The sequence below is a fragment of the Lissotriton helveticus genome, chromosome 6 (assembly GCF_964261635.1).
Source record: "Lissotriton helveticus chromosome 6, aLisHel1.1, whole genome shotgun sequence".
NCBI classification, from domain to species: domain Eukaryota; kingdom Metazoa; phylum Chordata; class Amphibia; order Caudata; family Salamandridae; genus Lissotriton; species Lissotriton helveticus.
This window is the reverse complement of record NC_136067.1, coordinates 438,485,844-438,513,147: the sequence shown is the minus strand read 5'-3', so window position 1 is coordinate 438,513,147 and position 27,304 is coordinate 438,485,844. Positions and strand designations below refer to the sequence as shown.

The window sequence follows — 27,304 nt, the reverse complement described above, 5'->3', positions numbered from 1 at the left end:
TGATAATGATGATGATGAGGATGACACATGATTTATAAAGTGAGCAGCTACTCCTCGAGTGTCCCAGCCCTAGACTCACAGCCAAGGGCATTCAGCTTTGAGAGAAAAGCAATGTTTTCAACATATTTTTGAATCTAGATTTGAATTCAACTAAATGAAGGTCGAGAGGGAGATTGTTCCAAGCCGAGGGACCCAAATAAGAGTAGATAAGCCAAAATAAGCCTCCTGACCTGGAGCGGCTTATCTTGGGTACCTTAGCTAATGCCCTGTTTGAGGAGCGGAGTTTCTTAGCTGGAAATATGACCAAATTCTGGATGCCAGGTAGTTGGCGCTTTGTGTTTTTTAGCACCAATTTTATCTAAACCTTTAAAATTGCATATCTCCTGTTCTACTAATTGTCGTTTTTGTCATTTTAGTATCAAATAGTTTTTTTAAATGTACTCTTATTTTTCTAAATTGGTGTGGAATTTTTCCTGTGCTGTGTTTTCACTTTATTATTGTTTGCGTGCTTCATAAAATCCTTTAAATGTAGCTTCTTAGATACGCCTGACTCCTTTTGTGCCATGCTAACAGAGAGTTAACCACAGGTTAATGTATTGACTTTAGTGGCTCACCCTAATGGGGATTGTGGCTGTTGCCTGAGAAGGGCTCACACCCTCCTCAAACAGCAACCCAATTTCTCACAGTGCACAGCCTAGGACATATAGATGTTTTGTGTATCAAGAAAGCAACGCTTATCCTTCTCTACTATATATCTCAGATATTCCCAAATGCATGAGCACAACTTTTTCGCTGCTACTGTGAACTTCATGAAAAACTTGAACACCTAACTTAAGAAAAAATCTCAAACTTAGATCCCACTATTATTTTCTATCACTGTTTATCTTAAGAACCACCAACCAACCCCTAAATGATCAGAAATGTAACTGCAGACCCACTGTCACTGTAGCGGCACTTTGATGCCCTGTGCACTATTTCACACACAGTCTGTCACCCACCCAGTTCAGTGTTCCATGTTTTTAAAGTGGCATTTTGAAACCCAGGCATCCCCAACCCACATCTATAATAAAGTATCTATACTTAAAGTAGTACACCACCATATCAAAGTAAACCACCTAGGCATCAATCATAAAAATGTGAGTGTGATACCCTCTTTATTGCTGAGGGCAATAAATATCCAAAGCACACTCACTTACATACCAATTGTGCTAAGAGGATGGTATATCTTCTTTGCTGTTGTTATATATTTATATGCTCATGTATATACATAATCATATGAGTTCCTAATAATCAGCGGTAGTAACTAAATGTAATGTCACGTTTTGCAAATTAACACCGTAATGAATTACATCACACTTAACATCACATTACATTTGATTTTTGATTTTTAATTTTGTATATGACTCGATTCTACTAAGGTGTCTTGGCACTGCAACCCTGCCACTTAGAGGAGAAGTAATGCTAAAAAGAATTTGGTGATGGATCCCTATCGATTAAAGAGTCAAGTCTTTATTAATTTCCGAAATAAAAGGAAATTTGAGCATTTTATTAAGTTGCCAGGAAGAACATTCCAAAGCTTGGTAAGTTGGTAGTCCTCATGATGAAACTCCTACCTTCCCATGTGGCTCGCCTAACCCTTGATAGTGTTAGTAGCATTGCGTCTGAGGATCTAAGCGTTCTCTGAGGGGTGTACCGGATACATTTTGAAAAGAAAATAAGGTCCAAAATTGTACAGTACTTTAAATGCAACACAAAGAGCCTTAAATTTCAAATATCTTACTACTGGAAGCCAGTATAGTTTAATCAAGGCTGTGACACTGATTGATATTTTGGAATCCCTGAAGGAAGTCAAGCAGAAGCATTCTGCAGCATTTGTAGTTGTTGAATGGATTTTTTTCGGATGCCAATAAAGAGGGCATTTCCATAGTCTATTTTTATTAGCACTAGGATAGAGACCACTGTTTTTTAAAGTCCTGGGGAATGTAGGGGCAGATTTTTCTGATTATTTTCAGAGTAAAAAACAGGGCATTATCTTGATCTTCAAAGTTAAGTTTGCCATCAAAGACAATTCGTAAATTCCATCCCTTCGTACTAGTACAGGTGGAGGTCCCATGGGTGCCACACGGAGAAATCCCCGACTTAGCATTGAGTGCTGCCACACAGAGAAATCCTCACTCTACATTGAGTGCTGCCACAAGCTGCGTGGTTTGATCACCAAGATCCCTACAATTGGAGTGGAATACATATCCCTGCATCGAATTGCTCAACTAGTGCCTACCGAAGTGATAGTGCGTAGACGCTGCGGTTTGAATTCCCGCCTTATCTAGATTATTGATTCCATTCAACGTCAGGATTCCAATCTTCTCACTTTAACGTCCTGATGATGATCTCAACTAAATGGGATTGAGACGTCATTGACCAGCTTACATCAAAAAACTTCCTTAAATTCTTTGAATTCACCCATGGAGTTTTTACAATGATGTCAATGCGATGTTTTCTTTTAACTTCACTAGCACCTTGTCACCACGCACTATTCACTTGTTTGTTAAGCACTGGAATCAGCATATCATTTATGATATATCATTTATGGAGCTAATAAATGTTATATTGCATCTATCGTGTCACCAAGCATCTGTCGCATATATACTTGACCACCATTTTTTGGTGGATCTGGACTCAACCCTTCCACAAGTTGTTTCAGGCACACACCTTCCTTAGGACCCCTAGGGCCACTTCAGATCATTGTTACCTATCTTAAGCATTCACTACCCCAGGTCTTAATATTGGGGTGTCCTTGTTTCTCATACATAACCCATGTCCTGTGACCACCAACTTGATGACCAAAAGGATTTATCACTTCCAAAAATAACGAACCTCTGTTTTTCCTGCATTAAGCTTCAGCAATTTGCTCTCATCCATTGTTCTATCTGGTAAATACAGGAATTAAACCTGTGTGCAACTTCATTGTGGCCATTGAATATTGACACCACAATGTAGGTGTCATCAGCATAGTTATGTTATGTTATGTTAATAACACTTCTATAGCGCACAGCTGCCCCAGCCGAGGGGCGTCCCGGCGCTTCAGACAGAGTACACATACACAACACAGCAGAGCAAAGACAGCCGCACACAGAACAAAGAACTAAGATGGATGAGGGAACAAGTACGTTTTTATCGCCCTCCTAAACTTCAAGAGCTCATCAAGTTCACGGATGTGGGACGGGAGAGAGTTCCACAGTTTAGCAGCCAGAACTCGAAAAGATCGACCTCCCGCCCTACACAACCTGAACCGAGGGACCATGACCAAGTTTTGGCCCGAGGATCTTAGAGAGCGCTTGGGCACATAAGGCACTAGAAGGTTGTCGAGGATCTGAGGAAGGCCAGCTTGATGATCTTAAATGCTAGGCACAGGGTCTTGAAATGGATCCTCTATGCCATAGGCAGCCAGTGCAGAGAACGGATGGTATTTTCCGCCGAACAGAACCTCGGTAAGCCTACCAATGCTCTGGCTGAGGCATTCTGAACACGTTGCATCCTAGCGATTTCGGCCTGGTTGGCCCCCAACAGGAGCAAATTGGCGTAATCGAGCCGAGATAATATGGATGCCTGTATAACCAGCTGCCTGGTGGAGGCATCAAAGAACCTCAAAATAGGTCTCAGTCCTCGTAGGATGCCAAAACAGGTGGTCGCCACTTTCTTGGTATGGGCACAAAAACTGAGGGCAGGATCTAACCAAACCCCCAAGTTTTTAACCTCTGAGACTGGAATAGGAGTCGCGCCCAGTTCAGGGGGCCACCATGTATCACCCCAGAGATCAGTCCTCTTACCCACAATCATGACCTCAGTTTTTTTAGCATTCAGCTGGAGGCAGTTGGCACTCATCCAGCTAGCTGCTGCCAGGAGTCCGTCTCGGAATCTGGGGGCGTCAAGGTCAGAGTTCCCACTTAGGACGACCGCTAGCTGCGTGTCGTCAGCATAGGAGACCATAGTCATACCCCACTGCTTGACGACAACCGCCAGCGGTCTCACATAAAGATTGAATAGTGTGGGACTCAACGATGAACCTTGAGGCACACCCAGCTCCAGAGGATAAGACTTGGACTCACAAGGCGAGGTGACAACTTTAAAAGTCCGATCGGCGAGGAAAGAACTGAACCAGTTGAGTGCAGTGCCCGAGACACCCGCCTCTCCAAGACGTTGGAGGAGAATCCTGTGCGAAACCGTATCAAACGCGGCACTAAGGTCGCGTAGTACTAGTGCCGCAGTTTGACCAAAGTCCAGCACAGATTGAAGATGTTCAGGTATTGAGAGCAAGGCAGTCTCAGTGCTGTGACCAGCACGGAAGCCATTCTGAGAAGAGTCAAGAGTCCCTGCCCTCACAAAATGCTCAGACAATACCCCATTTACATAGGCCTCAGCAATTTTAGCAGCCCAAGGGAGGAGAGAAATCGGGCGATAACTCTCGAGTTTAAGGGGATCCATAGAGGCCTTTTTTAATATGGGTGTTACAACAGCCTGTTTCCACTTGATAGGAACAACACCCGAGGCAAGCGAAAGATTGATAAGATGGCATATTGGAGGAAGAAAAATAGCAGCGGAGTTTCTGAACTGAGCTGGTCTCAAAGGATCCGCTGGTGAGCCAGACTTTATCTTGGAGGCCAGCATGAGAAAAGTCTCCATCGACAGGCTAGGAAGAGAAGTTAAGGTCTCACCAGTGGTCAGTGTTAAGCTAGTGGGCGCCGCTCCCGGCACAATGATGGAAAAAGCACGATAGATAGCTTGAACTTTTTCAGTGAAAAAAGCTGCCAGATCTTCGCAGTGAGCCACTGAGCATATTTCCGCTGCAGGAGCTCTTTTAGCCGTCAGGATGGATTGGGACTGTTTTTAAATTCCTGAGAATAGTAGGCTGCACGGGCTCTACAAACAGCTCTGTGGTATATTTTAATTTTAGAGAAATACAGGATTTTTTTCCCAGTCTCATACGATTTCCGCCAGTCCCTTTCTGCCAGTTTACACGCTTTTTTTAACAGCGCCAGGGAACTGTCATACCATGGGCTAGGTTCTCTAGTGCGAACTTTAGTCCAAGCAGCAGGAATCAGTGCATCCAGGGCCCGAGAGACCCAATCACAGTAAAGGTCGTACCCAGATTCTGCATTCAGAAAAGGGCCTAACGGATGAACCTCCAGAAAGGAATGAAAGTCCTCCAATTTAAGTTTCTTCCACTGACGTTTGTGCACGACTCTATCCAGGGGTTTAAGTGGGTGCTCTTTAATCAGAAGAAGGATTTTCACTAAGAAGTGATCAGTCCAGGCAACTGGGCAAGGTCTGGCCACCTTAGCCCCAGTCAAGTTTGTAAAGAACGTGTCAAGAGTGTGGCCCCCCACATGGGTGGGGAAGGAGACCAGTTGATTTACCTGAAGAGCCTCCAGATCCGCTACAGTACTACTAATGGCGGATAAATGGGTACAGTCAAGATGAAGATTAAGGTCTCCGAGTATGCTAAAATTTGCGCAGCCCATAGCCAAAGAGCTAACACATTCCGGGAGAGCCTTACGAAAAGCAGTGTCACAACCGGGGGGACGGTAAATTAGGAGGCCAGAGAAAGTAAAGTGATGGCTAATGGAGATTCTGAAGAAAGCACTTTCACAACCTACCAAATCCACCACTCTCCAGTCACAAGGATAGCAGGATTTTATGGCCACGGCGATGCCACCTCCCCTAGATGTCCGATTATGAGTGAAGATGGAGTACTCAGGGGGGAGAGCAAGGTTCACAGCTGCTGTGTCCACATCCTGAAGCCATGTTTGCGTCATAAAGAACACGTCAGGTGACTCATCCCTCATGAGATCGTGAAGTTCAGTGTGGTGCTTCCTAAGGGATCTGATATTCAGATTCCAGATAGAGATATCTTGGGGGACCGGTGGTCTAATGTGAGGGAATTTAATCGATAAAGGCTCTAACAAGGCAGTAATGGACAAAGGGGCATTGAGAGACCAACCCCCACAGGCACATTTATACGGGCCACATAGAGGACTGACAGGCCCATGTGGGCAACATAGGACAGAATGCCCAATGTCTAACAACTCATCCCTGGAATATCTACTCACCGAGGACATTGCCTAATGAAAGCCGAACTCCCACGTGCAGAGTGCCGCCACGCCCACGCCTCCTTAGCGCTGACGGGCGCAAACGGGCAGGACTCTGGCACGACTCAGGCGCAGTGAAGGCGCAACCGCTGCGCGATACCGCTGCGCGATTGAAGACTAGCTAAAATAGGGCTACCGCGTGTATGCAGCCACACTAGACCGCTCAAGATGGCGCCACAAAGCGTCACCACCCCTCCCAAGATGGCGATCGATTCTCACAATTACAGAGCCCCAGAACCGGACCCGCTAAAACAGCGGTGGATCAACAATTTACATGCAGGTAAGAGGGAGATCGCCCCAATTTAAAAACAGGGAGAAACTAAATAAATGTTAACAAATATACAAAAACGGGTACTTTAAAAGTACGGAGCGCACCAACAGCACAGCGTTAGTGTGCGTGAGTCCGCTACGCTCTGAAGATCAGGTGTACCTTGTCCAGGCAGGTCAATTAAAAAAACACGCCTTAAATAGGGCTACCGCATGTATGCAGCACCACTAGACCGCTCAAGATGGCACAACAAAGCGTCACCACCCCTCCCAAGATGGCGGCCGATTCTCACAATTACAGAGCCCCCAGAACCGGACCCGCTAAAACAGTGGTGGATCAACAATTTACATGCAGGTAAGAGGGAGATTTCCCCAATTTAAAAACAGGGAGAAACAAAATAAATGTTAACAAATGTACAAAAATGGGTACTTTAAAAGTACGGAGCGCACCAACAGCACAGCGTTAGTGTGCACAAGTCCGCTACGCTCTAAAGATCAGGTGTACCTACTGAGAGACCCATTACTTTTATAAGTTTGGCCAGAGGGATATCATAGAGATTAAAAAGAGTGGGGCTCAACGAGGGGCCCTGAGGTACATCACATGGCAAACAAAATTGCTTAGAGGTAAACTCATCCATTGCTACTTGATTTGTTCTATCATATAGGTTCAAAAAGCTGTTAACAACTTCAATGATGTGCCTCTTATTCCTAGTTCAGGTAATCGGTCAATAAAGATGGTATTGTTGACTGTGTCAAAGGCCGCAGAGAGATCCAACAGGTGCAGCTTGACCTCTATCTTTTTTAATGAATATCAGTTCCCCTGATGCAGCTAACAAATCAGTTTCTGTGAAATGTGCCTCCCTAAATCTATATTGAGTGCAATCCAAAAACTTGTTGTTGTTGATGCATGACAAAAGTTACATATTTAAGGCCTTTTCCAGCTGCTTAGCTGGAAAGCGTAGACTGGATAAAGGCCTGTAACTGCTAGGCTCCTGGGGGTCGAGATCAGAGGTAGGATTGATGCCAACTTTCATTCAGAAGAAATGTGACCAGTGCTGCTAACTTTGTTTAAAATGTTGGCTAATTAAGTTCCAAACATCCTGGGGGCCTAGTGAACAATTTTTGGAGGGCGTGGATCAAGTGGGGATCCTGATTTAATTGAATCAATCAATTTTAAAACTTGTTCTTCTTTTAAAAAAGGAAAACTATCCAGAAATATTTTTGAAAGTTGTGATTTGATCATCTGGGGTTTTAATGCCCCTTGATTATTTAATGTAAAGGAATCAAGGACATCTTTTACTTTTTTCTGAAAGAAATTTGTGAGATCATCAAAGTTTTATTGCAATTACTGCCATTGGGTGTGACCATTTTAGATAATTTTATTACTGTACTAAAAGGTTTCTTAGCAGAATTTTCAGATCGACAAATCTTGTCTGTAAAGTATTTTAATATAAGTGTTTTGTATTCTGCAATTACCTTTTTATAGACCTCTCTATCATGAGAGTCATATTTGGATCTCCAAACTCGCCCCAGTTTCCTACATAATTGTTTCTCAGTTCTCAGGCAGTCAGAGGACCAGGCTTCTGAGGGTTTTTTTTACGACGATTGATAAAAGCTTTTTCAGGTGCTGGAGTGTCTGTTACATATTTTATCCAGGTTGTATACGTGTGCAGTTGTCTCTAGGCCCTGTATAAGATCGAGGCTGGCAGAGTTTATGTCACATTAAACATCACATTACGTGATATGTAGTGTCAGGTTAATCTCACATAACAACGGCTAGCGTTATAAATTGCTGTTCATGCTGCAAAACATACTATTATTTATCTACTCTGTATGGAAACGTATTAATATTGTTTTTTAAGTGAAACAAGCATTACTTTACCATGTAATTAACCTAAGCAAAGAACATACTGTGAATTATTTCAAGATTTGTTTTAATAGAGATGTAATTATTTAAACTGCTCATATTTGCAGGTAAGAATGAACGTACCACGGTTACCAGTGCTTTCCAAGAAGGTCTTAAAATAGTGGACAGTGCAATTTACACAACAATAACAAGGTATGATCAATCGTGCAATAAGCTTGTGACCCTGTCTATAATGCGAGTGTAAGGCTTGAAATAGATTAACAAAGTCAAACCCCAAGACAAAATAAATTCCCAACCACTTTTGAAACATAGAGCAAATGTCAGTAAATCATGACACCAAAGGAACAAATAAATGCACTAAGAGGAACCAGATTTATTAATTTTTAAATGTTATAAATAGCACCAAAAAGTATTAATTGCCAAACTCAGTCAACTGGTTGTGAAAGACCGGTCCTAACCGCGTTTTGAGGCAGACCTCAATGGGTGTGGGTCGGTGTTGTATTGCTTTATTATGTTTCTTTAAGTGCTCGTGAGCTTAGAACATTGGAATGTTAGGTTGTGCATTATTCTAGTTTGTGGTCAGTTAGTGAGCTGCCTGAAGACTGCATGCATCTTTTTCTTGGCGCTCACCTGTTGCATTTATTTAATTGGATTAAACCTAATAAAGGTATTTATTAATACTGCCGTGATTCATCAAGATTCATCCACTACAGTCGGCAACAGAAAAAAAGTTTAACCTGGTCGGAAATTTTACCTTTGGAGTTAGTCTCTGAAATGGCATCCAAAATATTAAGTGGGGCAAGTCTTTAAGTCACGTTAAGTGGCTTAACACTTCCTTGAGAATAAGGCCCCTTTCACGCTAAATTTAGCGCAAAAGAGGCATACAGTGGGTGCTGCCATGGGCGTTCCACCGTAACACCCATTTTGATCGATTCTGCCACCTGTTATCAAGGGCAGTGATAATATGTAGCAGCGCCGAACTTAAGACCAGAAACATCCTGACCTTAAGTTGGGAAAACAAGGACAAATGCTTAATTTCTCCTAATTTTTGGTTTTTCCATGTGTGCTGCCTTGTGCAACACACATGAAACAAGCAAACTGGTATTTCAGGAATGTTCATGTGCAGGAAGGGGAACCTTCCTGCACATGAACAACCCTCCCCTGCACACAGACACCCTTGCAATCTGGTGCAAGGGTGCCAGCGTCGGCGCTAAGTTGTGAAATTTTGCGCCATCGCAGGGGGAAACGCCAGGCTACACCACATTCTTGAGAATAGGGTGCAGCCTCGCATTTATGAAGTGGCGGTGAGAGGCGTTAAGCCAAGGAGGCTAACGCCTCTCACCGGCACTTCTTTGAGAATATCCCCCTAAGTATGTATATTATTCTCATTGTATGGAGCAGGGATGTTAGGGAATAAATTGGTAATCTGTATTGCAGACAGAAACTGAGAATGGAGTGCAAACCCAATTTTATGAAGGGATGCTTTAGGGATTCATATGGAGAGCAAATGTAAAATTTGAATGCCAAATAGTCCATTTTACAGTAAACATTTAAAACGCATATGTCAAAGTCAAAGTCAAAGTCAAAAATTTATTTGTGATGGTACTCGACAGAGGACCACAAAAGAAATCAACATATTACAAAAAATGCAACAATATTAATACAGAGATAAAAATTGTTTTAAAAATTTGTACAGATTATAACAAATAAATTCATTCAAGGGTAGACTACACATATCTAAAAGTTCACTCCCCTTAATTATTCTACAGGAGCGAAATATAGGATTAAGGTATCTTGTACGAGCTAAGATTACTTTTTGATTGGGACACACAAGTAATAAATGTTCGATAGTTTGGTCACCCCCTGTGCACAAAGTACATATAGGAGATCCTCCTGGAAGCCATCTGGAGGTAAATGCTAACAGTGGTAAAATACCCAACCGGTACATAGTGATCGCTCTTCTTACGCCATGTGTCAGGGTAAACCCAATGTACGGTCGAGTTTGCTTGAATTCGAGTTTTTCTACAAATGGCTTATAGATAGTTAATTTATTGCAGTGCAGACAGTCCAATTCATAGCTCAATTTAGGGGTAAAAGTTTTTAAGAACAATTTTAAATGTGCCGGAGACCAGGTACTCAACATTTCCATTTTAATGTTTGCCAACCGAAATGCAACAGCCAAGTTTTCCAAAAAGACTTGCTTATTAGGCACTGCCCCAAAAGACTCTTTTTTCAACACTGACCTTAAAGTATTCTTCTTCGCATGGATCAGGTTGTAGGCCCACCTTATTACATTAGCGATAGCTATAGCATATGAGCTTACGATTGACAGTTCTAATCTCAATGCCTGTACAGGTACAGCATCTGAAACTTTCATGATCCTTCTTAGTATTTTCCCTTCTTTTTGGTCCATGAAAACCCATTGTTTTATGGGGATGTATTCCATCGCATATGATAATACAGGTGGGATTTTTACTCTGTATGTGCCTAACAGTGCAGAGAAATGTCTATTCCCGGTTGCGCTGTAAAGTTTCAGGAGAGCAGAGACATGTATATCGGCTTTCCTTTGTAGGTTTGATACCTGTGCTGAGTTTGTTAGATTTTTGGAGAGAATCCTTCCGAGATAAGGATAGTTGTCTACCTCTTCTATTTTTTCTTCGCCGATCTTCCAGGAGTACTTGGCGCTTTGTTTTCTTCCTGAAAAAGCTATCACTTTAGTTTTCTTTATATTTGGTATTAGATAGTTTTCCTTCGAATATTGATGCAAAATGTCCAGTGATGCTTGCAGTCCGAAAGGGGTTAGATCTAATAATACAATATCATCAGCGTAGAGTAAGGAGATTATATTTTGCTGAGCAATCTTCGGCGGTAGATTAGAACCAGATTGCAATTGGTAAGGCAGGTCACTTAGATAGAGGGAAAAGAGGAGCGGGGCTAAAAGGCACCCTTGTTTCAGCCCATTCTCTGTTTCGATTCTTTTTGTAAGTCCTTTTTCTCCCCCCATCTGGACTTGGCACCAGGTGTTGGTGTGGAGGCTTATGATTGCTTGCAGCAATTGTTCTTGGATTCCAAGGCTCCTAAGTTTTTTCCATAGGGTAGATCGATCAACCCGATCAAACGCCGTTGAATAATCAATGAATGCGGCATAAACTACCTGGGCTTTTAGAGTAATGTACTTATCAAAGATAACCTGAATTACTGCTATGTTATCTGTGACCGAGTGCCTAGGCCTAAAGCCTGCTTGACACATGGGAATCAGACCTAACGAAAAGGCCCATTCTTTCAGGCGATCTAATACCTCTGCCGCAAACACTTTACCTGCTGCATCCATGAGTGCGATCTGACGATAATTTCCAGCTTGGGTTTTACTTCCCTTTTTATGGATAGGGATAATTATGCTTCCCTGCCAAGATTTTGGAACATGACCACTCTCAAAGATGTAATTGAAGAGAGGGCATAATAGCTTGCTCCATTCTTTTGGTGCTACTTGTAATGCCTTAATCGGGATTTCATCTGGTCCAGAGGCACCTGTGGTTCTTGCTTTGCGTATACTATGTTCCACCGAAATGGCTGTAGTTTGTATTCGAGAACTCTCATCTTTATCATAATTCAAATCTGTACTACTTACTTTGGTTTTTATAGGATTTGCTGGATTTACTTTGTAAAGATCTGAGAGGTATAGTTTCCAGTCATTCGGGGGAACCGGGATGGTTTGTAGATTTTTCTTTGTGCCAGTTAATTTCGCTATTAAGGACCAATATTTACGTTGATTGCAATTACTTGCAGCAATCTGAATGTCGACCCAATTTCGATCTTCTTTGGCTCTTTTTTCCTTTTGGTTCTCCCGCCTCAGTTGGTTCTTCAATCTATTTATTTCCTTCTTTACACTTGATGAAAAGTTCATGTATTGAGCACGTAAAAGTTTATTTAATTGTTTCTTAACTTCTGAATGCTTGTGGGAACATACATTTTTACCTTCCTTCTTTTTAATATTACCTCTTGCACCCGATGATGTCTTACTTAGGATGAGTTTTTTGAAATCCTTAATTATATATTCAAAGTTTTCTGTAGGATTTTTGGAGAATCTCTGCTCCAGGAACTTTGAATGATCAATCTTCGTCATGATTTTCTCAAGGGTCAAGGAATTCCAGTAAATACGTCTCCGTTCACTTTCTATTAGAACAGTACTATCAATGTAAATAATATGTCTAGGTTGGGATGTTTTGGGTAACAAATCTGCTGTTAGTTGCATAATCGCATGATCGCTCTCCAGACAAAATTGATTAGATAATAGCAGAGCAGTATCAAACAAATCCATACTACTTATGATATAATCTATGATGGATGAAGACCCATTGCCTCGCCTGGTATACTTTGCTGGAATGTCACCTTCAACAGCTCCATTCAACGTTAGTCCATTAAGGTTTGTTATTGCTGATAATAGCAATCCGCCTCTTTTATTGGTTAGAATACCCTCGGGGAATTGTGGAATTATAATTTCCTGACCTTCTTCTGCATATAAATTTGCCCACCTGTTAATTTCAGAATTGGAGATTTTGCTATTGAAATCCCCCGCAATTAAGAAAGACGAATGTGTATGGGTCTCCGTAATATGCGTAATCATTTCAATTATGTCCAAAAATGTATTGTCATTTTCTTTCCCAGGGGGAGCATAGACATTGAAAAGTAAGACTGCCTGTGGAGAAGCAGTGCTATGTTTTTTTACAAATATTTGGATGCACTGCAAGTTGTGAGATTTTGTGTCTATTATTTCCTGTTCCCATAGGTAGTCTTCTCTTAACAATATGGCTAACCCTCCTTTAGCATGACCTCGATTGGTGGGTAGTGCTAATTTTTCATATATAAAGTACCCTTTAAGAATGAAAGATGCGGTATCCCATGTTTCTTGTAAAAGCAGTATATCGGGGAGATTTCTCATAACCATGGACAGTTTGTTTTTAGTTCTGCCAGCGATATTCCAAGATGCAATCCTTAATCCCGTGCTAAACAGAATTTTGTCTGAAGTTATTGATTTTGTTACTGTTCAGAGTCTCAGAGACCCAAGCCCAGGAATCAGTAGTATTATGCTCTTCAGGTTCCATGTCAACTTTATACCAAACTGCCCTATGGCCTTTATTCACCAGAATTTTTAGGTTTGTGTTGTCTCGATCTTCAGTGACGCCATTTTTCCGCTGGTATTTACTGACTTGAGAATTGGTAATTGCCTGTATTTGAGCATTGTACCCGTTGGGAGTATTATGGTCCTTTGGATCTTCTATTTCCAGTACATCATATCCGTGCTTGTGTAATGTTTCTTTCTCCTTTAATATTATGCCTGGGAGGACTGTTGACCAAAAGGTTACCACTGTCAATTTTTTGTTCTCTTTTTTGGGAAAGGACACAAGATCAATTTCGCTACTGGTTATAGTGTCTAATGGCCTTATATGTCGTAATAAATTTATAATCCTTCCTCTATTGAGTGGTGCTGAATCAATAGGAAAAAGTTCCTCAATTTGAAGAGTTTTGGAAGGAGGCCCTTCCACCTTTTTATAGCAGCAACTGTTTCCTTCTATAAAGATGTTTTTATTTTGATCTAGTTGCTTAGGGTGTTTGGTGGGAATATATTCTTTTACTGTCGGGTCTAGTTGAGGCACCATATTTTCGACGTTATTACTGGAAGTGCCTTTTTTAACATTTTGAGACTCTATTTTAATATCACATTGTTTTTCTTCAGAATTATAAGAGATTACAGATTTTTGGAATTTTAGTTTACGATTTTTCCGTTTTTGTATCCTTCTCGCTGGCTTTCTTCTCCTTCCTTTCCCGGTTGCAGTGATCCTTTCCTTGTTCTTATTAGTTAACGTGTCTTCCTTTCCTTCGCTCAATGCATTACTGATATTAATTATTGATTCCTGTATTTCGGGGACGTTAGCATTGGTAGGGTTTTTCTTTCCATGAGTTTTTGAAAATACTGGAAAGTGTTTTATTTTCTGTTGATGTTTCTCTCTAAATAAACTTTTCAGAGAATATGTCATTGAATCATTCAAATTATCAATTTTCTGTTTTTCTTGTATCTGAATGTCCACAGTTTGTGTACCAAAGTCACGCATTTTTTCCTCCTGATTATTTTTGTGATCTTTTGGTATGCTTTGTTGGTCAAAATTGGTTTTATATAACGTATTGATTTTATCTACTTCATGAGAAGTTTTTTTCTTTTTTTCTTCTACCAAATACTTTAAGATGCCTATTTGGACGTCCAATGTCTGATCAGAATTTTCAAGAATATTTTCAAGAAATGAAAGAACAGATTCCAATATCTCTTGCAGAGAAAATAGAGCTTTTGATATTGGAGGAACGTTATCAGCCGTGTTATTGTAATTTTTAAGGTTGAAGGGGTCCATTGAGGGATCACACAAAGCGATAGGTGAAGAAGTTTTTAACTGGATACTGTTAGTTGTTCCTAGATCCTTTTGCTCTATCGCAATAGTTTGTTTACTGTTATTTATGTCATCGAAAAGGGTTACGCTCCCTCTGCTTTTAATAGGTGTTACCGTTTTCAGCTTGAATGTTTCATGATATGACAGAAGAAAGTCTTTTGGAGTACTAGATAATTTGTTGCTTAAGTCTAATTCCAAACATTCCTCCTTAAGTTGTAAGCTAAGATTCATAGGTGTAGATTTTGATGGAGGATTATTAGTCTCCCCAGCTGAGTCTGTTACGTTGAGATTAACTTCCTTGCTTAGCGATAGTATATCTTGACTTTGTTTGGGCGAAAATGCGGAGAAATATGCAGTGATGGCAGGAGTATGGGCTAAACGACCTTGTTTTATAGCTTTGTCAGTGGTGTTTCGCACTGCATTTTCCGTTCCCATTCTTTTCATATAGACTGTCCGAGATCTCAGTTTCTTAAAACCCATTTGTGCTCCAAATATCGTCAGGGATAATGAATCTCTTATAACGTTACTGATATCTTTGGAGAATTTGATATTTTTGGAAAATCTTATTTAACCCAATATACTAACAATGGACAGAGGAAAATATTTTCCACTGATTGTGACGTTTCGGTGAAGACTGTGTAAATAACAGATACCTGAAGTGATGACCGCAAGTGGGGTGGCCCGTCCCGTCCTCAGTCGTCCACGGACGGCCACAGACGGCCCGCCCTTTGCCCGGGCTTAGCCCCGAGCTTTGCCCCGCGCGCGTCCCGCTTAGCGCGTAATTGGGCTTCCTTTTGTAATAATGATGTGACACCCTATTGGTTGGAATGGGGGTGTGACTCTGGGAGGGGGCGCGGCTCACGCGGGAAGAGGACCAGCTGAGAGGTGGTGATTGCTGGTCCTCGCAGTCCCGGGGCCGGCGCCTCTCTCTCCACTGCGGTCACCAGGCACCAGGAAATGCTCCCACGACGAGTCAGGTAAAAATCAGCTTCTCCGCCTCCAAGTAGCCTCAGGCAGGGCTCTGCAGCACAGTGTCTCAAAGGCAAACGAGTTCTGGAACACGAGCGCTAGGAGTTTGAACTGCTGCCTGCTTCCCTTGCGCCAGGAGTGACTGGGCGCTCATACTCTAGAAGTAGGTCCATTGTCCCGCACTACTGATCTGTTACTTACTAAGTCATGTCCAGAAAACCTATTAGGCATTAAGACACTGAAAGAGTTAGGTGCAGTTATTTGCTGTTCCCCAGAGGGAATACGTCTGTTCCTACGTGACTTTAAGGGTCACTATGTATTACGAGATTTTGATTCAAGATTGTCTAATGTTCCGCAGCACTTATGGGCGCAAGGTCCAACTGATGTAGGTTACATGCAAATCACACCCCATCGTGTGACTCTCAAGCCAGGTGTAGTGTTACCCCGAATCAGACAGTACAGATTGCCACCTGAGGCTGTAGCAGCCTTATCCAAAATTATTGACAAGCTCATGGCTCAAGGAGTAGTTGTAGAAACTGACTCCAATGTATGTAATTCTCCGATCATTCCAGTCATGAAACGTACTGATCCAAATGCACCCCCAGTATATCGATTAGTGATTGATTTACGAGAACTTAATAAATGTATTATTCCTCAGTACCCAGTTGTTCCAGACATCTCTTCCCTATTAACAGCCATTGATTCCGAAGCCACGTTCTTCACTGTTATTGACCTCAAGAATGCATTTTTTAGTGTCCCAATTCATCCAGACAGCCAGTTTCTTTTCGGATTTTGTTTAAATGGAAGGAGCTATATGTTTACACGCGCTCCTCAAGGTTTCACAGAAAGCCCTAGTATTTACAGTCAAGCACTTAAGAGACAACTAGACAACATTCACATGCCAACTGACACTGCCCTGCTCCAGTATGTCGATGATCTCCTGATCACAGCCCGTTCTGAACGTGCTTGCGAGCGAGCATCACTTACAGTCCTGTATTTTCTAGCCGAGATGGGGCACAAAGTGTCCCCTTCGAAGCTTCAATTCTGTGTCCAGCAAGTGGTATACTTAGGACACTTGCTGTCCAAGAGGGGTAGGCAGTTGACACCCGACCGTATCCAGTTAATAGCGAGTCTTCCCCAGCCCAGAACCCAGAAGGAGGTACGTGCCTTTATCGGCCTTACTTCTTATTGTAGACAATGGATTCCCCAGTATGCATTTCTAGCCAAGCCACTGATACAGTTAACGACACAGGAGGCAGCCGTATCGACTGTCCTCCCTTGGACATCTGAACATACACTTAGTTTCAATGAGTTAAAGAAAGCCCTATGTCAAGCTCCAGTTCTAGCCACACCGAACTACAGTAAGCCTTTTACACTTTTCGTTACTGAACGTGAAGGTACAGCATTATCTGTTCTTACACAAGATCAAGCAGGACAATACAAGCCCTGTGCTTATTTTTCGAGCACACTAGATCCAGTCGCCCAGGCGTTGCCTGCGTGCCTCAAGTCAGTTGCAGCCACAGCACTAGCTATCAGACAAAGTGATTCCATAGTTTTAGGGCATTCCCTGACCGTACAAGTCCCACATTCAGTAGAAGTTCTTTTAAACCGAACACAAACACAGCACTTGACAATTGCACGTTTAACAGGTTATGAGTTGACACTGTTCCAGCCACACATAGAAATTAGACGCTGCAACGTTCTGAATCCTGCTACACTGTTACCATCAGTTAATTCAAATCCAGACCCACATGATTGTGTGGAAGTAGTCAACATTACGACAAAGCCAAGACAAGACCTGACAGATATTCCGTTACCAGATCCCGACCTGACACTTTATGTGGATGGTTCATGTATGAGAACTAGTACAGGAGAACTAGTTGCCGCGTATGCAGTGACTACTGACACTGAAGTTATTGAAACACACCGTATTGATACCCTGTCCGCTCAAGCAGCAGAGCTAGTTGCTCTGACACAAGCCTGTATACATGCCAAGAACCTGAAAGTTAATGTTTACACAGATTCACGTTACGCATTCGGAGTTGTACACGACTTCGGAGTGCTCTGGCAGGAGAGAGGTTTCATGACTTCTCATGGAACCAAGATTCAGCATGGTCTCCTTATTCAAGCCCTGTTAGATGCCATACATTTACCGACATCCATTGCTATCATGAAGTGTAAAGCACATACGAAAGTTACTGACATTATTTCCCAGGGTAATGATCTAGCCGATCGCACAGCCAAGCTTACAGCACAGACTCCAGACATTCCAGTTAACATGACACATATTCCAGATCCGATTACATGCATGACAGTTAAGGACCCTACACAAGATGTCATAGATATCCAGTTACATGCTACTCCCGAAGAAATCAAGAAATGGTCCGAACAAGGAGGGGTCCAGACAGATCAAGGATGGTTAACGAAGGGTAGAGCCACATGGTTTCTCCCCGATTCTATGGTTCAAGTCATTATCAATACCGCACATAGTCCAGCACATTTAGGAGAAAAAGCTATGTTAGACAGTATCCAGAACATTTGGTTCAACAAGCATTTACGAGCTGCAGCCAAGCAGAAAGTCCGTACCTGTATGATATGTTGTCAGTTTAATCCAGGTAAAAGTGTTCCGGTGGAACAAGGTGGTTTCCAGCCCCCTGACCACCCTTTTGAGGTCCTCCAGATGGATTATATTCAGATGGAGCGATGTCGAGGTTTCAAGTATGTCCTTGTAGTTGTATGCGCTTTGTCCAGGTGGACAGAAGCATATCCAGTCCCAGATTACACAGCCGCGACCACTGCCAAGCAGTTGATTCGTGAATTTTTCCCTAGATACGGACTCCCTAGAGTCGTATATTCTGATAACGGTCAGCCATTCTCCTCAGAGTTAATGAAACACGTTTCCCTTTTGTTAGGGTACCAGTGGAAGTTCCATTGTGTACGCCATCCTGAAGCAGCCGGTCTAGTCGAGAGACATAATCAGACCCTGAAAATCCGTATTGCCAAAGTTTGTAAAGAAAAAGGTGTGGACTGGCTAGTAGCTCTGCCAGTCGCTTTGTTTTATATGCGCATGGTCGCACATTCCAGATCAGGTCTGTCCCCGTATGAGGTCGTATTCGGCCGCCCCCCTAACATGTGGGGTACTCCTAGACCCCGAAGTATTACCGATGTTTCATGTAATATGCTGACAGATTACCTAGCTTCCTTGATGTCTGCCCTCAACTCATGTCGTTCACAGGTTGCCGCCGCATTTCCAGACAATACCGAGGTGGCACCGCACGAGATCGTTCCAGGCTCCTTGGTGATGATCAGAAATTTTGACAGATCAAGTCCGCTGGAACCACGTTGGAAGGAGCCACGTCAGGTCCTCTTGACCACCCGTACCGCCGTCAAGTTGGAAGGCAGAAAAGGATGGGTCCACCTTTCTCATGTAAAACTTTTTAAAGGATTAAAATCCGTTTCTAAAAACATTTCCCAGGATTTGAAAGACTGCCAGAATATTGTTTTAAAGGACTGTCCCGCAAAAGACATTATTACAACCCCTCCCTGGTTAGAGAAAACTCCGCAGCAGGAGTATAAGTTAAAGCTCAGGTCTAGTAAAATAAGTCAGTCAGTTTGATTGTATAAGTCCTCCCCTAGGTGAAACGGTTAGACTGTTTCTGACATGTATAAAATAGACCCCCATAGTGAGAGAGTCAGTAATAACTCAATTCAATGTATCGTTTTTCTGAGTTTCGTATTATTCATCAGCATTATGATTTCCTGCATTAGCTATGCGTTCTATCTGTATTTTCCAGTTCCTCATGTAAATATGTCTGCTAATGCTACAGTAGAGCACACGTTTAGTGATCTGCCTCCTCACGAATATTCTTACCGCCTCGCTATGCGTAACAACACATTTGTCCGCATGTTACATTATTCACACCAGACCAGCAATGCCACTAATTGTTGGGTGTGTGGTCGACTCCCCCCTTTTCAGACACCGAAGGGAGTTCTGCCACTGTTTCCTTATCCATTCTCACACAATGGTTCGTGTGGAGCATGGTCCACGTTAACGTCATCCTCAACAGATATGTCTTTTCTTAACAGTACATGTTTTCCAGACAAGCAAGGTCTTCCCCACAGAACAGGTTTAGATCTAGAAAATGAAGTATATAATTTAGGTAATTATTCGTCGAATTTCATGGTTCTGAATGTTCAGTCTGATACTACTCCAGATTTACCTGCTATTTCAGTACTACCTGTCAAAGGCGAATTATGTGTCCGTAGTTATGGTTCCATACATGTAGGTCATAGTGAATGTACTACTGTTATCCAGTATAGTGACAGTGGGAAATCTGTTTTCAAAGCTTCACGTCATTCTTATTTTATTTGTGGTCAAACTGCATATGTCCGTCTGCCCCTCGATTGGGAGGGAACTTGTTACATTGCCTTCCTACTGCCACCTGTTTTCCTAGCCCCATCTGATTATCACAGAAACACACATCTAGTACACATTAGACATAGAAGGGAGTCCCCAATTGTCGATTATACTGAAACTACTCTAGAACAGTATACAGATTTCAATAAAGGTTTCTTCTTCTTTGTAGGACCTGTCCAGAATAGTAAACTGATCCGTAGGTTAACAAGAACCCTTGAAGCTGTAGTAAATGAGACTGCCTCTGCTCTAGGTAACTTAACCGAAGAACAATCTGCTATGAGATTTGTCGTTTTGCAAAATCGTCTCGTCCTTGACGTCATACTGGCCGATAGGGGCGGGGCCTGTAGAGTCATCGGATCTAGTTGCTGCATTTTCATTCCAAATAACGCGCCGTCTGTTTATTCAGCTATAACCAGACTCCATAAAATTGCCCATCTGTTACACCAAGATCCAGGCACCTGGACATGGTCAGGTTGGTTCTGGAATATAATTTCCGCCTGGGGATGGAAAGTCCTGTCCTTTTTGGGTATTGCAGTAGCGATCATATTTAGCTGCTGCCTCTGTATACAATGTGGCCCTGCGATTTGCAGCATGTGTGCTACCTCTTGTATTCCTAGTCCCAAGCCCCGTTCTAAATCCCGTTCCAAGACAATTCGAGACGAGCAAATGATACTGTATGAAATGATAGATGGTATCATGAAAATTGATGTTTCCTGATGGAAACGTAGTGACAAGGAGGGAATGTGGAAAAGTAAATTTTGCCATGTTCTGTGTCCCTACGCCTCATCCATCATATGTTATGTGTGCATGACCAATATGCATATGTTATTCCCCATGTCCGATTAATGACGCAATTACAGTTGTGTCCACCTCTGGTATGTCATTTTCCAGTCCTCGTGAATACTACGAATATCAGGCCTATGTAAAGTAATGTTGCCACGTTTCTCAGTGTGCACGTTATTCCATTATAAAGTCCCCGTTTTCCAGGCCTCAAAAGGGCCCGGACATCAGATTCAGCTCCTGTCTCCTGAAAGCCTCGCTGAGGAGCGATACAGCCCCCACCTGTATCCTCGACCCTTCACTTACTTCCTGCCTCGCAGTGCCCGGTGCAGCCTGGCTCTGCCTCTGAGTCTGCCAAAAGTATGTTATAGTTCCAGCTATCAGTTCAGTCCTCCTTCTCTGCATTCCTAAGCTACTGAACTGCATCAATAGTTTCCGTCATTGTCTAGCCTATTCGGCTCCACGTTAGAGAAATACTGTATTAATGGTCATTTAATATTCTTCATCACGCACTACATGTAGAATAATGCATGGTCCAGTCTTAGAATCAAGTTAGCTTTTCCCTTCATGACTTCTAGTTTATATCAACATGTTCCCTAAACATTAGATACCAGATAGGGTTTAGGTACATGTCGCTCCGACCCTCCAGACTCTAGTCTCTGCTCCTAGCACAGAGTTCATAGCCCCCAGCTTCTCCTAGTAACACGTCATTGCCAGTTTTCGCGCACCACCAGGTTAGAGGTCCCGGCTCCTTAGGTAGCCCCCTCCAATGTTTCCGCCCATTCATGACATATTCTGTTACGTTTGCATCACATGTCTATGTATACTCCCAGTTACACCTACTTTTACTGTTATCTCTCGCGACTGCTACGCGTCACGCCTTCTGCTCCACCCACTGCTACGCCTACTGCAATGTAATGCTATGTGTTTGCGCTATGTATATAAGTTGATGTATTGTTATTAAAAGTTAGCGCGCTCATCCCAGATCAAGCCCCGGCAGCTGCTGGGCCCCAGTTGTCCTGCTGGGCCCTGTCACCTCTGTTCCTATGCAGGTTGTCCTGATCCTGTCCTTATGCTGTAATAAACCTGCAGAAACTCCTACTACCTCGAATCTTGACTCTTATTTTATTGAGCTATCTGTTATTCATTCATTCATTCAAAAATAGATCCGGTATTATTTATTTATATACCACATGAAGCTCATAAAAGAACTGAAAAGGAAGTCAGAAAGTCGGAGTTAAGTAGAGAATCCCAGGAACGAGCCCAAGAAAGAGAATTAATCGAGATAGGTGGACAAGTCAAAGCCGAACAGTCAGACAGACAGAGGCATGCCCTTATTAAGGGTATGTATCCTCTTCTTGCCGAAGGTTTGCCAAAAGCGACCCCAGAGGCATCCAGTAATTTCCCGCCACCATTAGTTCCGACTAAGTTACGTCACAAACAGACCGCAGCTGATATTTTTATTTCGTCCTACTTGGACGACACAGTCCCAGAATATGCAAATCCTGTTCGCGCTCCGCCAGTTCCTGTAAATCAGGCACTTCCTGCTCCTTCAGACACCGGGGTGCCCTTAACAGCTCCCCCGGTCCAGTCCGCCATACAAGTCCAGCCCACGTTACAATTACCGACCTTGCCAGCACGAAAGGCATCAGTCGACGATTCCGGTTTAGGGGCCACAGGAGGAGGTCTTCCTCAAACCCCGCCGCCACACAAGCGTTTAACATTACTCGAATTACATACTCAAGCGTTACAGCGCACGCCCAAACATCAGTCTGTTACAGAAATCAGGCAAACCCTTACCGAATGTGTCTATGATCCAGTTCCAGGCGAATATAATATGGTTTTATATTCCTTACGTGTAAGGAGAGTGACCGAGTATCTAGTCCCCTTGCCGAATATGAAAGAAGATCTAGACAGAATATATCGTTTCATCCGTACAGGGGATGATCCAGAAAGTATTGGCGAGATTATGTCTCAAAGGAAAGCCGAGATTCAGCTCATGATATTAAAGTTCCTGATCAATTGTCTAATAAGAGAACAAGATTATCCGTCTAAAGATTCCGCCGAAATGAGAATCCTGACAAGGTGGAGTGATAATATAGCCGAGGGTAAGCACAAGACCGTCGGTGCCATGGAGAGTATGTACAAGAAAATTCGTAAAGAAATAATAAAGATACACGAACAACGTAAAGCAGCACAAGTAAGCGAGAAAGAAAGTATCTCTGATCCTGAAGAGGAAGACGAGAATTCCGCCAGAATAGCGTATGTAGGAAAATCTAGATTTCCAGATCGCCATTTACGTCTAGAACACAAGTCTATTTTTCATCATCCAGCACCAGAACAAGGTTCCCTAGAACAAGTATTTCAAGCTACCGATCACATCCTGAAATCACGAATCGGTTATAGTGAGTTAAGTACCATGCATGAACAAGAACTAGCCCGATCAGCAGTCCGATGGATTACTGATTCTACCACTTTTCCAGACGAAATAGTGGCACAAATGTTTCTGAAACTGCCCCCAGCCGAGCAACGACTGGTGGGTATGTATATGATCCAGTACCTCATTACTCTGTATGAGGGTCAACACTCTGATCCAGGCCCGTTACACGATATCCTGAACGAGTTACTCCAGTATAAATGGAGAGGTCTAGGTACCGATTTAATTAGTGTCATTCTAGAACAGCGCCACAAATATAGAACGTTCCTGAACCCGCATTTTGTTCATGTCTCACCCCCAGAAAGTAAATCATTCTACATAGACAGACAGAATCCGTTACGAGAAGTCCACCCAGTCCAAGGGGCGGGTGGCGTAATGCAACGAGTGTTTGTATACACTCCGATTTCCAAGATGGAACTCCTTGAAATGAAGAAATTAATTCCTTGTCATGACAAAGATCCAGCAGGGTTCCATAGAGAATTAAAAGACATGCTCCGTATGGGAGAATACACTTACCCAGATATCATTAAAATGTTAAAGGTCCTGTTACCCGCAGGGGTGTATGAAAAGTTAAAGGAAAAAGAATGGGAGGTGGGAGAGAAAAAGATCGATTGGACAGCTCTAGAAGCTGAAGACAAGGCACGAGTACCAGGTACCGGTCTTGGAGATAGATGTAAAGAATTACCAGAATTATTGATTCAAGTTTTACCCAGATTATTGACAACTAGGAAGGAAGACTGGGATGCAATCTCAGCCTGTAAACAGAAACAAGATGAAGATATTAGTGATTTTTATTCTAGATTTGAAAAATGTTTTAGTATTAACAGTGGTCTCAAGACAAGTAGTGAGTCATACCCTCACCTTTTCGTTACCAAATTAGTCGAGAATTCAAGTCCACAAATTAAAAATCGAGTTTTGAAAGTCGAAAGCACCTGGCAAGCAAATACTCCGTCCCAAATGCTCCAGATGCTCCAGTATCACCAGAATAGAATCAGGGAAGAGCAAGAACACGAGAGAAAACGTATGAAAGACACGAAAATGAAAGTGCTGGTTGCACAATCTGTTCCTCAAGACAGTCAGAAGAGGGGTCCGAATCAAGCCAGTCATCCTGCAGCTCCCGTTAAAGGGAACTGCAATTATTGTAAACAGCCAGGTCATTTTATAAACGAGTGTGCAGTTCTGAAACACAACATAGCTACTGGTAAGACTAAAGAAAGACCACGTCCGCCTAGACAAGAACAAGTTTCACAGATTCCTCAGTCACAGAATGCACAACAGACAGTTACAGTACCGCAGCCCATTGCTGCAACACAGCATGTCACATCGCAGATGTACCAGTATGCGCAGTCTGAGTATCCAGAGTACCAGCCATATTCATGAAACAGCCTAGAGAGGGAGGTAGGCTTGCCTCTCATCGAGATACCTGTAGATCAAGAAGGTCCCTATGTTCATAGTCAAGTATTAGGGAAAGACAGAAAGTTTTTGATCGATACAGGGGCAAGTAGGACCACAATTAGTCATGCCGAAGTTCCAGGGGCTCCGCTCTCAGGCTCAAGAAATGTTTCCCTTGGATTTTCAGGAAAGCCAATAGTTAACGAGATATCAAAGCCAGTTACTCTAGAAGTAGGTCCATTGTCCCGCACTACTGATCTGTTACTTACTAAGTCATGTCCAGAAAACCTATTAGGCATTAAGACACTGAAAGAGTTAGGTGCAGTTATTTGCTGTTCCCCAGAGGGAATACGTCTGTTCCTACGTGACTTTAAGGGTCACTATGTATTACGAGATTTTGATTCAAGATTGTCTAATGTTCCGCAGCACTTATGGGCGCAAGGTCCAACTGATGTAGGTTACATGCAAATCACACCCCATCGTGTGACTCTCAAGCCAGGTGTAGTGTTACCCCGAATCAGACAGTACAGATTGCCACCTGAGGCTGTAGCAGCCTTATCCAAAATTATTGACAAGCTCATGGCTCAAGGAGTAGTTGTAGAAACTGACTCCAATGTATGTAATTCTCCGATCATTCCAGTCATGAAACGTACTGATCCAAATGCACCCCCAGTATATCGATTAGTGATTGATTTACGAGAACTTAATAAATGTATTATTCCTCAGTACCCAGTTGTTCCAGACATCTCTTCCCTATTAACAGCCATTGATTCCGAAGCCACGTTCTTCACTGTTATTGACCTCAAGAATGCATTTTTTAGTGTCCCAATTCATCCAGACAGCCAGTTTCTTTTCGGATTTTGTTTAAATGGAAGGAGCTATATGTTTACACGCGCTCCTCAAGGTTTCACAGAAAGCCCTAGTATTTACAGTCAAGCACTTAAGAGACAACTAGACAACATTCACATGCCAACTGACACTGCCCTGCTCCAGTATGTCGATGATCTCCTGATCACAGCCCGTTCTGAACGTGCTTGCGAGCGAGCATCACTTACAGTCCTGTATTTTCTAGCCGAGATGGGGCACAAAGTGTCCCCTTCGAAGCTTCAATTCTGTGTCCAGCAAGTGGTATACTTAGGACACTTGCTGTCCAAGAGGGGTAGGCAGTTGACACCCGACCGTATCCAGTTAATAGCGAGTCTTCCCCAGCCCAGAACCCAGAAGGAGGTACGTGCCTTTATCGGCCTTACTTCTTATTGTAGACAATGGATTCCCCAGTATGCATTTCTAGCCAAGCCACTGATACAGTTAACGACACAGGAGGCAGCCGTATCGACTGTCCTCCCTTGGACATCTGAACATACACTTAGTTTCAATGAGTTAAAGAAAGCCCTATGTCAAGCTCCAGTTCTAGCCACACCGAACTACAGTAAGCCTTTTACACTTTTCGTTACTGAACGTGAAGGTACAGCATTATCTGTTCTTACACAAGATCAAGCAGGACAATACAAGCCCTGTGCTTATTTTTCGAGCACACTAGATCCAGTCGCCCAGGCGTTGCCTGCGTGCCTCAAGTCAGTTGCAGCCACAGCACTAGCTATCAGACAAAGTGATTCCATAGTTTTAGGGCATTCCCTGACCGTACAAGTCCCACATTCAGTAGAAGTTCTTTTAAACCGAACACAAACACAGCACTTGACAATTGCACGTTTAACAGGTTATGAGTTGACACTGTTCCAGCCACACATAGAAATTAGACGCTGCAACGTTCTGAATCCTGCTACACTGTTACCATCAGTTAATTCAAATCCAGACCCACATGATTGTGTGGAAGTAGTCAACATTACGACAAAGCCAAGACAAGACCTGACAGATATTCCGTTACCAGATCCCGACCTGACACTTTATGTGGATGGTTCATGTATGAGAACTAGTACAGGAGAACTAGTCGCCGCGTATGCAGTGACTACTGACACTGAAGTTATTGAAACACACCGTATTGATACCCTGTCCGCTCAAGCAGCAGAGCTAGTTGCTCTGACACAAGCCTGTATACATGCCAAGAACCTGAAAGTTAATGTTTACACAGATTCACGTTACGCATTCGGAGTTGTACACGACTTCGGAGTGCTCTGGCAGGAGAGAGGTTTCATGACTTCTCATGGAACCAAGATTCAGCATGGTCTCCTTATTCAAGCCCTGTTAGATGCCATACATTTACCGACATCCATTGCTATCATGAAGTGTAAAGCACATACGAAAGTTACTGACATTATTTCCCAGGGTAATGATCTAGCCGATCGCACAGCCAAGCTTACAGCACAGACTCCAGACATTCCAGTTAACATGACACATATTCCAGATCCGATTACATGCATGACAGTTAAGGACCCTACACAAGATGTCATAGATATCCAGTTACATGCTACTCCCGAAGAAATCAAGAAATGGTCCGAACAAGGAGGGGTCCAGACAGATCAAGGATGGTTAACGAAGGGTAGAGCCACATGGTTTCTCCCCGATTCTATGGTTCAAGTCATTATCAATACCGCACATAGTCCAGCACATTTAGGAGAAAAAGCTATGTTAGAC

At 42.8% G+C, this 27,304-nt stretch overlaps 1 protein-coding gene across 1 annotated transcript in view; it reads left to right on the top strand.

Annotated features, from left to right (window-relative positions):
* The window catches only part of TPO (thyroid peroxidase), a 1,097,706-nt gene that overhangs the window by 123,713 nt on the left and 946,689 nt on the right, over positions 1-27,304 (top strand). Inside the window, exon 3 of the mRNA XM_078646792.1 lies at positions 8,388-8,472. Coding sequence (XP_078502918.1) covers positions 8,388-8,472 — 85 coding nt within the window. The remainder of the gene's footprint in view (positions 1-8,387; positions 8,473-27,304) is intronic.